Genomic DNA, 13455 nt, shown 5'->3' with positions numbered 1-13455 from the left:
AATCACTATATAGTGATTAGGGCTGACGTTTGCACACAGCCAATGAAAAGCAACCTGTAAGGAAGCCAGAGCTTAGTAAGTGTTGTATATTGCTTTAGCTCTTTTATCTCTACAAATCCCTCTTACCAGCTCTGTGCCATGTTTGTCAAATGTAAGCAGAATAGTTTCGGCTTGTTAGATCAGACGTGACAGGCGCAGTGTGTTGACGTTGACGTCCGTACATTTCGCTCATTGGTGTCACGTAAATTATCAGCTCTACCCATGTCTGATGTTCCCCTGCATGCCAGTCAGAGCCGAGGCGGTTTTAACCCTGGTCGCTTTCCAAGTCTTTTGTTCTGGGTAGACTGCCGTCAGTGAGCTGCTCCCACTGCCACTAAAAGCCAATTGTTCCTGGGTTTAAACTGGCTCTGAGAAACGGTGTTTTAGTATGTTTCCATGGAACCGTGTCATAAAATATGCTCCCAATGAACAGAAACCTGGAACCGAATTTTAGCTTCAGATTTGGCCTACAGCCAAAACAGCTGTGAGGGTTAAATATAAGATCGCCAATGCAATTAGTTACTAATGGACTGTGTTCTGACCCACAGGGCAGCAAGGAACGGTACCACTGGCAAGCCCAGAATGTGAAAGTGAGTGGGGTGGACGACATGGTTCTACTGTCCAAGATCAACGAGGACGCCATCACAGACAACCTGAAGAAGAGATACATGGATGACTATATCTTCGTATCCTTCTTCCACACACACCTCTGACCTGAGGGGTTTATACAGGCTTCAGTAATCAGTTTCCAGCTTGTCTAACAGAGGAAATCTGCTGTCCCCTCAGTATAACTCGACAAAGCCATCAATGTCTAAACTGGATGGAACAAATGTGATCAGAACCCTGAGTGAAATTAGATGTTTTCCTCCAAAGTATTGTGAAAAGTTGGGTTTATAGGGTCTCTGGTTTAGACCTCAGTGGGCCTCAGCAGATGGCTGCTCACACTGAGCCTGGTTCTGCTGGAGGTTTCTTCCTGTTCAAAGGGAGTTTTTCCTCTCCACTGTTGCTACAAGCATGCTTAGTGTGAGGGATTGCTGAAGAGTCAATGAGTCGATGCAATCAGCTGGTTTTCCTTAAATAGAAAACTTTGAATCAATTTGACTGGATGATCTGGTGAACTGGAAAGCGACCTGAGATGACATGATGTGAATTGGAGCTATAGAAATAAACTGAATTGAATCAAATGGATAAGGATTAGGTGGGTTGAATATGGGGTTATCGCTCCTGCACTCTCTCACTGGAATTTAAAGCAGCACAACATAGCAGAGAATCCCTTAGCATCTAAAAAAGAAGAGTTGCTGACCTACGGTACATAAAGATGGCAGAGGTTGCCAAAGTGAGCTGCAACACTGTACCCAAGCCCACACAGCGGGTCAGTGGTACTGGTTCTAACAGAAAGGGCCTGACCACGATCAACAAAACGGAAAAAAGGCACGACAACATCTTATGAAGAGGTTATCTTCTGAAAGTTAGTGTAGGAATTCTGCCAGGATTGCTGCAGAGGTCTAAGGGGTGGGTCAGAACAGACGTGCTGCATCAAACTGGTCTTAATGGCTGTCTTTCCAGAGAGAAATTGCCTTCTATAGATCATGCATAAGATAAACCCCAAAGAGTTTGCTAAAGATTAGCAGACTGAGGACATGAATGGGTCAACCAGTATCCTTAGGTCTGATGAGTCCCTGATACACCTGGTTCAGATTGTGTCTCTGGCTGAAACCAAGTGAGGAGTGCAAAGACTCCAAAAAAGTCCAGCATGGTGTTGAAGTGTCTTGTCATTGGCTGTTGGGTGAGACTGTTCATTTTGGGAACCCAACCCTGGTCCCCAGAGACCCCTGCCCTGCATGCTTTAGATAAATCTCTGTTCCAGAACACCTGATTCAAATTAGTGCGGCTCCTCTGCAATTCATTAGCTACAGAAACCTATTGATCCATTCTTTCCTGGTGTGATGCAACAAGGAAACATCCAAAACATGCAGGAGCAGGGTCTCTGAGGAACAGCACTGGGAACCACTGATTTAAACCAAGCAGAGCTTTAGGGAAGTGGTATTTCAGCATCTCATTATGAGCGTAGTTTATTGATTTGTTGCCAGCAGTCACTGTAACCAAGAATAGCCCCGCTTTTCTATAAGAACTGAGGGAAAACCTTCTGGAGAGGCCCAGTTATCAACAGAACGAAACACAGTGGAGCATCTGTGGGGGGGGGGTCCTCAACCCACCATCATTGAGGGGTAAACAAGGACTCCAGCTGCTATCTGGGAACCTCTAGTAAACTCCGTCTGACTTAAGGCAGAACTTTACGGTTTGGCCACATTATTTACAGGGAAACAGAAGCCCTCGCCTATTCAGCCAGGCCAACAATTCCCTTTAATGACCCCCCTTTCAGAGACATAGACAGGTATGGGGCATTGCAGGCTAACAAAGAAGCCAAACGACCCCCATTCCAAAGGGGGGGACCCGTTCATTCGTTTCAATTTGCATGTTTTCTAATCAAAAACAAGGCTTTGTTGGGCTACCGTATTAAAATCTGGAACTCAACACAGTTTGAATTGAAAAAAATTCCTGGATGGGAAGAGAAATGTCTTCAAACTTGGAAACAAGGTCCAGTGGATTGTTGTTTTTCTTTTTTTACTTTTTTGGAAACCACATTATGGAAATTCTCACAAATGTTTACTACTTTTACCACTTCCTTTAGTGGTTTAGACGTTGATATCTGAGTTTTCTGAGAGTACAGCAGATTTACCCTGACTAATGTCTCAAAGTGTCATATTCTCTATGTAGTCTCATCTAAAGATGAACTAGGATATTTAAAGAGACGTGAAGGGTATGCACACAAACCTGTCAACTGAAAATACTGTTGAACAGAGAACATTCTGATACTGTTCCTTGACCCAGCATGTCAGACCTATATTGGCCCGGTTCTGATCTCGGTCAACCCATTTAAACAGCTGCCATACTTCACTGACAGAGAGGTGGAGCTGTACCAGGGAGCGGTGAGTCTCACACACACAATAAGACTGACGGATGGACAGGAGATGAAGAGACAGAAAGAGGGGTAGCGACAGGGATGGAAAGACTGATGGTGAAATCGATGACCAGGCAGGAAGACAGATGGACCGATAGGAGAGTCAGACAGAACGTTGGAAAGACGGATAGAGAAGTGGATAAAGAGAGGGATGAAAAGGAGAGAGAGGATTACATAGGTGGGCAGATTACATCCAGACATGGATGGGGAGACAAGAACCTAGAGAAGAAGAGAAGGATGGATTGAGAAACTGACAATTTGTGAGACTGACACAGAGGTGGAGAGCAGGATGGACAAAGAGACATGGACCATTGGCATTAACTCTTCCCCCCCTCCCAGGCTTCGTACGAGAACCCTCCCCACATCTACGCTCTGGCCGACAACATGTACCGGAACATGATGATCGACAGTGAGAACCAGTGCGTCATCATCAGGTGGGCAGAACTTCAGTCAAACCTGAGACCCTCAAGGAGTTTGAAACCGTTTGGAGTCCAGAAGTTTTTGAGTTTCCCAGATTTAAATGCATCAACAATTGGAAAATATGTATTACATGTTATGTGTTAATATATATATATATATCTGAACATTATTAAAGCATTTGTTTTAAATCCGTGTGACATCAGCGGTGAAAGTGGAGCTGGAAAAACTGTCGCCGCCAAATACATCATGAGTTACGTGTCTAAAGTGTCCGGAGGAGGAGAACGAGTGCAGGTGCGTACTGGCAGCCCTTCTCTTGGTAATGGACTCGGCTGCTGTACAGCTGTCACCATGGCAACTGTCATTTTGAGCTCATACTACCAGTACTTGTTAGGACCAAAGTTTGTGATTGGATTACGATAAATGCTGTAACCAAGGAACCACCTCTGCTCACGCCTCTGCAGCACGTTAAAGACATCATCCTGCAGTCCAACCCCCTGCTGGAGGCCTTTGGAAACGCTAAGACTGTCCGTAACAACAACTCCAGCAGATTTGTGAGTAGAAACAGACACTGGTACTAACAACCAACTGCACAGAGTGTATATAAAACGAAATCTTGTTGCATACAGCTTACAACAGTGTAATCATATTGCAGTTGGAGTAGATAAACATTACCAATATAAAGTGCAGCAGTGATCAGAATGTAAACGATGTAGGAGAAAAACGAACCCTGTTTAAAATAATGTTGCAAAAGGGCATTATTATGAAAAAGTTTATCACGCTTATCCCAAGCTGGTGGCGAGGGATGCTGGTGCCTATCTCCAGCTGTCTACGGGTGAGAGGCGGGGTCCACCCCGGACAGGTCACCAGTCCATCACAGGGCAACACAAAGACAAACAGGACAAACAACCATTCACACACACTCACACCTAAGGTGGTAGGCGTGAATGGAGCGGGAGATGGATCGGTGCGGCCACTGCTATAAAATCTGGATCATGACCAGGAGAACATGCAAACTCCACGCAGAAAGACCCTGGCTGGGAATGAAACCCGGAACCTTCTTGCTGCAAGGCAGCAGTGCTACCCACTACTCGACCGAGTAGCCCATGAAAACGTTGAGCCCAGTGCAAAACTAGATATAGTGCAAAATGCAGTAGAAACATTGAGTTGTGTCTTATTTCAAAGGATTATAAAAATTCAGCAACATTGGTAGTGTAAACTAATGTGATGCAGAGTCCAGTGTAGAGTCCAGCAGTTCAACAGTCTGATGGCAGCAGGGAAAAAAGCTGTTGCAGAATCTGCTGGGCCTGCAGCAGGTGCTGCAAAGTCTCTTGCCAGAGGGCAGCAGGGAGAACAGTCCATGGTGGGGGGGTGAGCGGTCACTGATGTTACGGGCTCGGGACACGCAGCGCTGGGATGAAATGTCCTATGGGGATTGTTGGCCTAGTGGTTAGAGCAGTGCGCTTAGGCTCTGAGAAGTTTGCAACTCTGTTCGATCCCCACAGGCTGCACTCTGGGTCCCTGAGCAAGACCCTTACCTCCAAACCGCTCCTCGGGCACTGCACAGTGATGGCCAACTGCTCCCTAAGGGGATGGGTTAAATGCAGAGTTGAATTTCTCCAATGAGAGATCAATAAAGCTCAGTTATTATTAAAGTCGTAAGGACGTCATGTTTAAATGTCAAATCATTCTGGCTTAAACGTGTATATAAATGGACTCTTTATCAGACCATATTGTCCCAAAAGTTTCTATTTTAAAAATTTTTTTAATTTCTATTTAAAAAAAAAAATCCTGTCTTAAAATCTGTGGTGGTTTTTTCCCCATTACCTTCTACAGGCCAGTTAGTTCTACGTCAGCCTGAACACCTAAATTCAGCCAATCATATATCAACGGTCATCTGTCAATCTAATTTTTTTGGTCATAGCATCTTGATTCATATGTCGCAGCGAATATACGCTACGATATACGGTATAATAAATCAGAATCCTTTCCCATTGAGTTGCGTCCCAGTTTTCACGGGGATGGACGTCTGTGTCTTCGGCAGGCGTAGAGCTAACAGAACTGGCAGCGTTGCGAGGCAAGGGCTCAAACATGTACGGCTGGAAGCCTTCTACACCAAACCAAGCTTCTGCCGCCCTGGCATGCTTTAGATAAATCTCTGTTCCAGAACACATCCGTGACCTCCGACACTAAACTCTCCTCCTCTTGCATGTTTCCGCTGTCCATAGCGTTCCTTGACAGCGTCGTTTCTAAGTCACCAATTTAGTGCTACTTGGTCCCAATGGAATTTCCCATTGGGGGCCTACTAGCACTAAGTTGCTAACTGGTTAGCAAGATGCTTCCGACAAACCCGTCCTCTTGATAAACAACGAATCGCTTTCACTTTATTCACTCGTGTGAAGTCGGGCACCACTTGGGAGAATTCGGAAATGCAATGATTGGAACAGCCGCTTCCCTACGACTTTAATGAAGGAAAGAGGAACCCAGATGATCCTCTCTGCTGTTCTCACCACTCTCCTTACGTTCTTCTAGTCTTAGGCACTGCAGCCTCCACAACACACTGAGACAGCTGGACACCAGTGCTGCCATTAAGTACTATAGACATCTATTAATGTACACACCAGCACTACCCACTGGTAATACAGAACACTCTTAAATTCCACTACTACAAACCAGTGCTACAGTTCTGTACTATCCACCAGCACTATGCTCTGGTATTCCAAATGAGTCCTACAGACATTTACTACAAACTGGTATTTCACCAGTAGTATGCACTGGTACTATGCTCCAGTTTTACAATCTAGAACTGGAATCTATAAAAGTCTTCCTCCACCCTCTACAAAACCCCAGGACTACAACTTGGTTGTAAGAAATTGTTTTAGTAGTATTTATACCCCAGTGCTACACACCAGTAATGAAATTCCCCTACTACATACCATTACTACACAGTGGGACAAAAACCTGGTACTAAAGACCATTACTATGAAGCAGTACTTCACTCTAGTACTTCTCTGTCCAAACAAACCTCTGTGTTTCCCTCCCAGGGAAAATACTTTGAGATACAGTTCAGCCGAGGAGGAGCACCTGATGGAGGAAAGATCTCTAACTTCCTGCTTGAGAAAAGCCGAGTCGTCTCCCAGAACCCCGGAGAAAGAAACTTCCACATCTACTACCAGGTAATGCTCTGTGAAATACTGCTTGGCTCTAGGACAAAGTGACTGAAGATGTTGGTGTGAAGATTGTGTCTTGATACCATTTGTCTTCACCTGTGTGATGTCAGCTCCTGAACGGAGCCAGCAGGGAGCAGAGGGAGAACCTTGGGGTCACAACCCCCGACTACTACTACTACCTGAACCAGTCTGGAACCTACACTGTGGAGGACGTCAACGACAAGAAGGAATTTGCCGACACCATGGTGCTCACCTGTCTGCCTACCTGTCTCCACCTGTCTCTGCCTCCAGCGGAGTGTAACCCTCTTTGTCTCTCTCAGGCTGCGATGTCAGTGGTGGGCCTCTCTTTGGACGAGCAGGATTCGGTTCTCCAGCTTGTTGCAGCAATTCTTCATCTGGGAAATATCGGCTTCAGAGAGGAGAACAATTATGCTGCGGTGGAGAGCCAGGACTGTACGGGAACCTCTACAGAACACACAGCTGGCAACATAATGTTCCTCTGCAGATCAAGGAACAGCTCCTGCAGGAGCTGCTCTCATGAGGAGGAATATTGTGTCCTCTTTGGCAGGTCCTCATGGCCACTGTCTGCATGTTTTAGATCTGCTTCAGCACACCTGAATCAAATGAGCATATTCGGTTCTCGGTAGCCTCCAAGAGCTGGATAGGTCTGTTAATCTCAAATTTGTATAAGTCAGGTGTGTGGAGGTAGGGAAGCACCTAAAAGATGCTGGACAGTGGGCCCTGAGGACCAGGGCTGAAGATGGAAGCCCCTTATGATGTTCTTGCAGTAGTGATTGTTGTGAAGCTGAGACTTGTCCCTCTCTCCTCTAGTCCTGGCCTTCCCGGCCTACCTGCTGGGGATACCTCAGGACGGTCTCTGCAGCAAACTCACCAGTCGGGTCATGGACAGTAAGTGGGGCGGGAAGACGGAGTCCATCGCTGTCACTCTAAACATGGAGCAGGCCTGTTTCTCCAGAGATGCGCTGTCCAAAGCACTGTACACCCGGCTATTTGACTACCTGGTGGATGTGAGTCCCGACAGCAGTCTCCTCGGTCTTCCCTCTGTCCTTCTGTGTTTTTTCTGCTCACCTGGTGTCTCCTGTGTTTCAGTGCGTTAATAAAGCCATGCAGAAGAAGACGGAGGAGCTCAACATCGGGGTCCTCGACATCTACGGCTTTGAGATCTTCCAGGTAAACCCTTCTTGGGAATTGATCCTAAAAAAATCCTGAAGATCAGCTGAAGGTTCTCTTTGTGGAAACCTTCTTTCCGATGAAACATCTCAAGTCAAGGGTGAACAAAACCACTGGTGATGAGACCCAAATCACTAGACTGGGTTGGAGATTTAGAGTCTGGTTCAGGTAATCTGATCAGATAAACCTGATGCTGGTAACATCCTGAGTGAAGGGGGAGAAGAATTTACAATCTTTGTTATGAAATTGTATGTTCAAATTTAGCCTGGTTTACTTTGCCAGAAACTCTCCTTACACTTGAAATTAAATTTTGATGAGATTTCTGCCTCAGATACACAGAACAGGCCAAACTCTGCCATCTAAAGGAGAAAGTAGATATTGCACATTATCTGANTCATTTTTGCTGCTTGTACCAGTTAGTTCTGACGCGCGGCTGAAGCAGCTTTGCTGCTCTGGCTGCAAAAGTGTGTCTGACGCGCGTTGGGCGGAGCTACTGTCTCCTTTCTTTGCCTTGCAGCTATATTTGCTGTGATCAGTGGGAATAAAGTAGTTTTAATGTTTTTTAAGTGGGAAAATCCACCTGAAAACTTAATCAGTGCAGTCAGTTCATCCAGATTACTATCCTGCCTTCCAATGTTATTTCTGTCGGAGGCGCTCAGCCCCCCCATACAGCGGTGCGCTGTCAGTAGGATCCCATTCAACAGCAGCCTATGGCCGGGTCGCCTCCTCACGGTTCACCGCGGCGGCTGGTAGGTGTTTTTCATCTAAATAATTCAAACTGCAGGCGGCAGGATAATAAAAGCGAACATATTCTGTTGGCAGGTTTCAGCATTTTAAGTTAATTTAGGCGTTAAACTGTTTCAGAGGAGTCATCACAGCGCTCTGTATCATCAGATGTGTCTTTCTCTCGGCCAGCTCCCAGATCAGCTTCTCTGATTGGTTGACGCAGCGCGTCGAGCAGCAAAAGTAAATTTTTCCATCTTGAGCAGCAGCACGTTTGCGGCGCGTCAGATGCTTAAATGCTCCTGAAGCGCTGCTTCAGCTGCTCAGACGCGCTGCGCCTGCTGCTCAAAACGCGCTGCGGGACCTTTTGCTCCGCCTTGACGCGCGTCAACCATTGACTTTGCATGTAAACTCACTGCTTCTCACCTGCTGCGTCCGGTGTGAACGCAGCATTAGAGTCTGGTTCAGGGAATCTGATCAGATAAACATCTTCAGGAAAGGAGCAGCAACAGCTCTAGTCTGTTTTCCTCTAATGTACTGGCCCCGGCCCCCACAGAGGAAGCTCATTTTAGCTCCTAGTATACAGTCTATGTTTCTACCTGTATGATGAGCATTTTAGGACTCAAGTCTTAGGAAATACGTTATCTGGTCTTAGGGAAAAAAAGCTATTGGGTCTCAGGTTTCACGAAGAAAAGGTTTCAAAAATTCTCCAGTTTGAAACAGACTGGATCAATACCAGCCCATTGAAATCACCTTTGAGATCAGGTTCTACCTACTCTCCAGGCATAAATTACTCTGGTTGGTAAGGCTAGTGGGTCAGAGCTCTGTGTAGCATGCAGATGATGTCATCAGTCTACCTGATGCTAGGCTGGTATACAAACTGTAGTCTGTCTAATGGATAAAAAGAAATGTATGCTTCTATGCAGTTAGCATACAGAGTTTTAGTGTTGCCAGTGATGCTGGTAACATCATGAGTGAAGGGGGAGAAGAATTGACAATCTTTGTTATGAAATGGTATGTTCAAATTTAGCCTGGTTTACTTTGCCAGAAACTCAACTTACACTTGAAATCTAATTTTGATGAGATTTCTGCCTCAGATACACAGAACAGGCCAAACTCTGCCATCTAAAGGTGAAAGTAGATATTGCACATTATCTGAAAAACGGAACGGTTTCTCTTCTTTGTTTCAGCGAAACGGCTTCGAGCAGTTCTGCATCAACTTTGTGAACGAGAAGCTTCAGCAGATTTTCATTGAGCTCACCCTGAAGGCTGAACAGGTACCTTTTCTTAGACGACATTCTGTTTTATGAAGATGTTCCTACAGGATCCTTGGGTCACATGTCCATATTGTCTTTTAAGGGTCTTTGTTTGTATTGGTTCTGATTCTGGTGTTTGGTTTCTGCAGGAGGAATATGTTCAGGAAGGGATCAAATGGACTCCAATTGAGTATTTTAACAACAAAGTGGTCTGTGACCTTATAGAGTCTAAACTGGTGAGTTGAACAATCACAGAGCATGAATCTGTTAGTGGGCGGAGCTTTCATCACACATCTCCTCTATCTCTCTGGTTTCCCAGAATCCTCCTGGAATCATGAGCATCCTGGATGATGTTTGCGCTACGATGCACGCCAAAGGTGAGGGGGCGGATCAGACGTTGCTACAGAAGCTGCAGGGACAAATTGGATCGCACGAGCACTTCAGCAGCTGGAACAAAGGCTTCATTGTCCACCACTATGCTGGCAAGGTCCTTTCCTGCACATCATTCCTGTCCACCACCACACCATTCCACTGTCCCCCACATCCACACCTTTCACCCCCCACACCCGTCCACCACCTCCACACCCGTCCACCACCTCCACATCCGTCCACCACCAGTTGTCTGAGTTAATGGCAGCACTTGTCTCTACTCCTCAGGTGTCATATGATGTTGGCGGGTTTTGTGAGCGGAACAGAGATGTTCTTTTCAATGACATCATCGAGTTGATGCAGAGCAGCGAGTTGTGAGTACCGGGGTTGTTCTGATTTGGGGACTAAACCATCTTGACAGGGTATAAAATCTGATGTCTACCAGAATGGGCACAGACGTACTAAATACTGATATGATCAGTTCCATTTAATCCCTGCTGACCGCCAGAAGGCAGGGCTGAAAGCATGGAATATATTGCCTTAGCGTATGCACAGTTCTGGTAGTTATATGATCGGTGTCAAACCTGTGTTTTTGCACTCCCCTTCGCAGTATAACTGACACTGTGGTCTGTTTTTGTGATTAAGCAGCCCATTTTTTTTTACCATTTGGATTTGCTACCTGGTGACAGCAGAGGTTTCCCGCCCCCTCTCCCAGCATAACAGACAGGTTAGCTGCCATCTTGCCTAGTTGCCTCGTTATAGTTACTATCTGTTGGACGTTTTTCCATTTGCCTGTTCGGTTTTAATCATTGATGCTAGCATCGCCCCCCCCCCCTCTCGATTTGAGCCTATTTCCTATTCGCCCCACTCAAGCGTTCAAAGTACTGTGGTGAGACCACCTTCTCTGCACCCCCTCTAGTAGAAAGAGAGACTAACCTGACTATGGCCTGGCGTCGAGGGTTAAGAAATTATCGACAGGGTTGGCTGAGATTAAGTTGTTGTTGCAGGCATGTCAGTCTGATGCCTCTCTCTCAGTGTCTGGGCTGTCCTCCCCTCCCATGCCTGATTTGTCTGCAGTGGAGGGTGTTTTGTCTCTTGCTGCATCTGCCTCTCACTTTAGGGATGACAAGAATTATGAGGAGGGGTCTTTGAGACTGGCTCTTTTTCATTCTGGAGCACAGTTGGCGAACTTCAGAGAAGTACCTTAGGGAGTTGCACACCTGTTGGTGTGAACCAAGGGCGTTTTCACCTCTGTCCACTGATGGTTGTTTGTTGGCTGCCATGCACTAGCTCATCCCTTGTCTCAGGTTCTCCTGTACACTTTCCCATCCCTCTTGCTGATTAGGCCTCCTCTACAGAGGGTTCTTGAGAAAGGCCACAAACTGCTGCTCGTGGCTCCGTCATGGCCAGTGCAAACGTGTTTTTTCGCTGCTTCAGAGTCTGTGTCACAGGGTCCTGTGGCGTCCTCCAGCCAGGAGGGATCTGCTGTCTAAGTGGAGGGAGGGATATGGGTATGGTTACTGGGAGGCTGACTTACTGTTTGTGCTAGGGCACCCTCCACTGTAGAGCAATACGACGATAGCTTCCATTTTCTCAGTGGTGCTCTGCCCACAATGAGGACTTTCCTTCCTAGGGCCTGCTGTTCTGGAGTTTCTGCAGTCTCTACTTGATAAGGGTTGTTCTCCTTTAACTCTTAAGGGGCATAGGGCAGCAATCTCATGTCATAATGCATTTGTTGATAACCGTCCGGTGGGGGGCAATGGTCTGGTCTGTTTTTCTTCACAGTGTTTGTAGGTTTTGCCCGCTGATTGCCTGATTGAGATCTACCTTTGGTTCTCAACGCTTTGTGTTGTTCCCCTTTCGAGCCCTTGTGCAAGCGGACCTCAAGTGGCTCTCCTGTAAGACTGCCTTTTTGTTGGCCATTGTTTCACCCAAGGTGGTTGGTTTGTTACATGCCCTTTCTATCAGTCTGTTATGTCTCCGATAGGAACCAAGTTTTTCTGGCATTACTGTTTAGACCAACACTGCGTTGTAACCAGCCATTGAGGTTGGCCCAATCTGGTACAACTGAGGAGGGGTCTGAGTTGTTGTGCCCTGTACAGGTTCTGGAGGCATATATCATCGTCTCTACAACTGTAAGGTGCCAAAACCAGGTTTTTCTTTGCTATGGAGGTTCCAAGTGAGGCTATCCTCTTTCTAAACGTCTCTCCCACTGGATTGTGGATGTCATCTACAATGCCTAGAGTGCAGGGCACCACCTGTGGTCGCTCAGTGTGGAGGCCCATTCTAGCAGGAGTGTCTCAACTTCCTGGGCTGCTATGGGGGCCATTATACTGGAGGTCACATGTGCTGCAACATCGTGGATTTCTCCAAGCACAGGGTTCTACAATGTCAGCGTGTCAGCCCCTCTTCCTCTTGGCCAGGTTCTTTTATGAGGTTCCACTGGGCCCTCTCAGCATACAGTATGTGCTCAGGATTCCTTGTGATATGGTTAGTATTAGTCTTTCAGTGCTTTCAGCACAGGCAGTCAGTAGAGATGAAATGGAACAAAGTTGCATATGTACCTACCCACTCAGAGCGTCTGAATGGTCATTCAGGGTGTCACAGGTGTGACTCTGTTGGTATAATTGCTCGAGCAGGAGTGTCTCTGCTTCCTGGGCCGCTATGGGGGCCATGATGCTTTTAGCACCAACCCTTGGGGGTCATCCGGGATTCATAGAACCATAGTAACAGACATAACTTTCAATTTATTCAAAACAAATAAATTATAGCTAGATGTTACTAGCCCTAACTAGCAAGAAAACGGTATTGTCTCAAGAGATTGAATTTCCTGAAAAATTGCCAATCACATCGCAGTTAATTTTTTCAGTCTGGCTCCTAACCTTTGTAGTGAAGGTGGTCGGGGACACTCTAATGTTGGTAGCTGATTGACCTACAGTTACTCCACTCAGTTTGAGCTTTCCAAAAATATATAGATATATTTTATTGCATGTTGCACATTCCTGTAAATCTGTTTCACCTTTAAATCTGCAGCTCTCCCTACTTCTCTCTGTGCTCTGTTTAAAAAGATTTTGGAACCTCTGCCAGAAACAAAATTTCAAGATAGCAGGCTTTAAAGCTTATTGGCTTTTAAAACCTGCTTATAAATTATTTGTTATGCTTTTAAAAGTGTAACAAAAGAAACCAAACCTCTTTTTCTTTCTCTTATGATGTACTGCCTTATTCCAGGCGGGGTGGTTAGAAAAAAAAAAAATTTGATCATTTTCAA

At 46.0% G+C, this 13455-nt stretch overlaps 1 protein-coding gene across 1 annotated transcript in view; it reads left to right on the top strand.

The window, feature by feature from the left end:
• Window positions 1-13455, top strand: part of LOC107103610 (unconventional myosin-Ie-like) — a 23670-nt gene that overhangs the window by 3420 nt on the left and 6795 nt on the right. The window contains exons 2-15 of the mRNA XM_015403379.1: window positions 588-725; window positions 2940-3029; window positions 3401-3495; window positions 3685-3772; window positions 3943-4032; window positions 6523-6654; window positions 6759-6893; window positions 6969-7101; window positions 7480-7676; window positions 7759-7839; window positions 9753-9839; window positions 9968-10054; window positions 10138-10305; window positions 10476-10561. Coding sequence (XP_015258865.1) covers window positions 588-725; window positions 2940-3029; window positions 3401-3495; window positions 3685-3772; window positions 3943-4032; window positions 6523-6654; window positions 6759-6893; window positions 6969-7101; window positions 7480-7676; window positions 7759-7839; window positions 9753-9839; window positions 9968-10054; window positions 10138-10305; window positions 10476-10561 — 1607 coding nt within the window. The remainder of the gene's footprint in view (window positions 1-587; window positions 726-2939; window positions 3030-3400; window positions 3496-3684; window positions 3773-3942; window positions 4033-6522; window positions 6655-6758; window positions 6894-6968; window positions 7102-7479; window positions 7677-7758; window positions 7840-9752; window positions 9840-9967; window positions 10055-10137; window positions 10306-10475; window positions 10562-13455) is intronic.

Source organism: Cyprinodon variegatus, unplaced genomic scaffold, assembly GCF_000732505.1.
Source record: "Cyprinodon variegatus isolate N-32 unplaced genomic scaffold, C_variegatus-1.0 Scaffold1487, whole genome shotgun sequence".
Taxonomy (NCBI): Eukaryota; Metazoa; Chordata; class Actinopteri; order Cyprinodontiformes; family Cyprinodontidae; genus Cyprinodon; species Cyprinodon variegatus.
The sequence above is the reverse complement of the archived record's forward strand: the minus strand, read 5'-3'. Positions and strand labels throughout refer to the sequence as shown.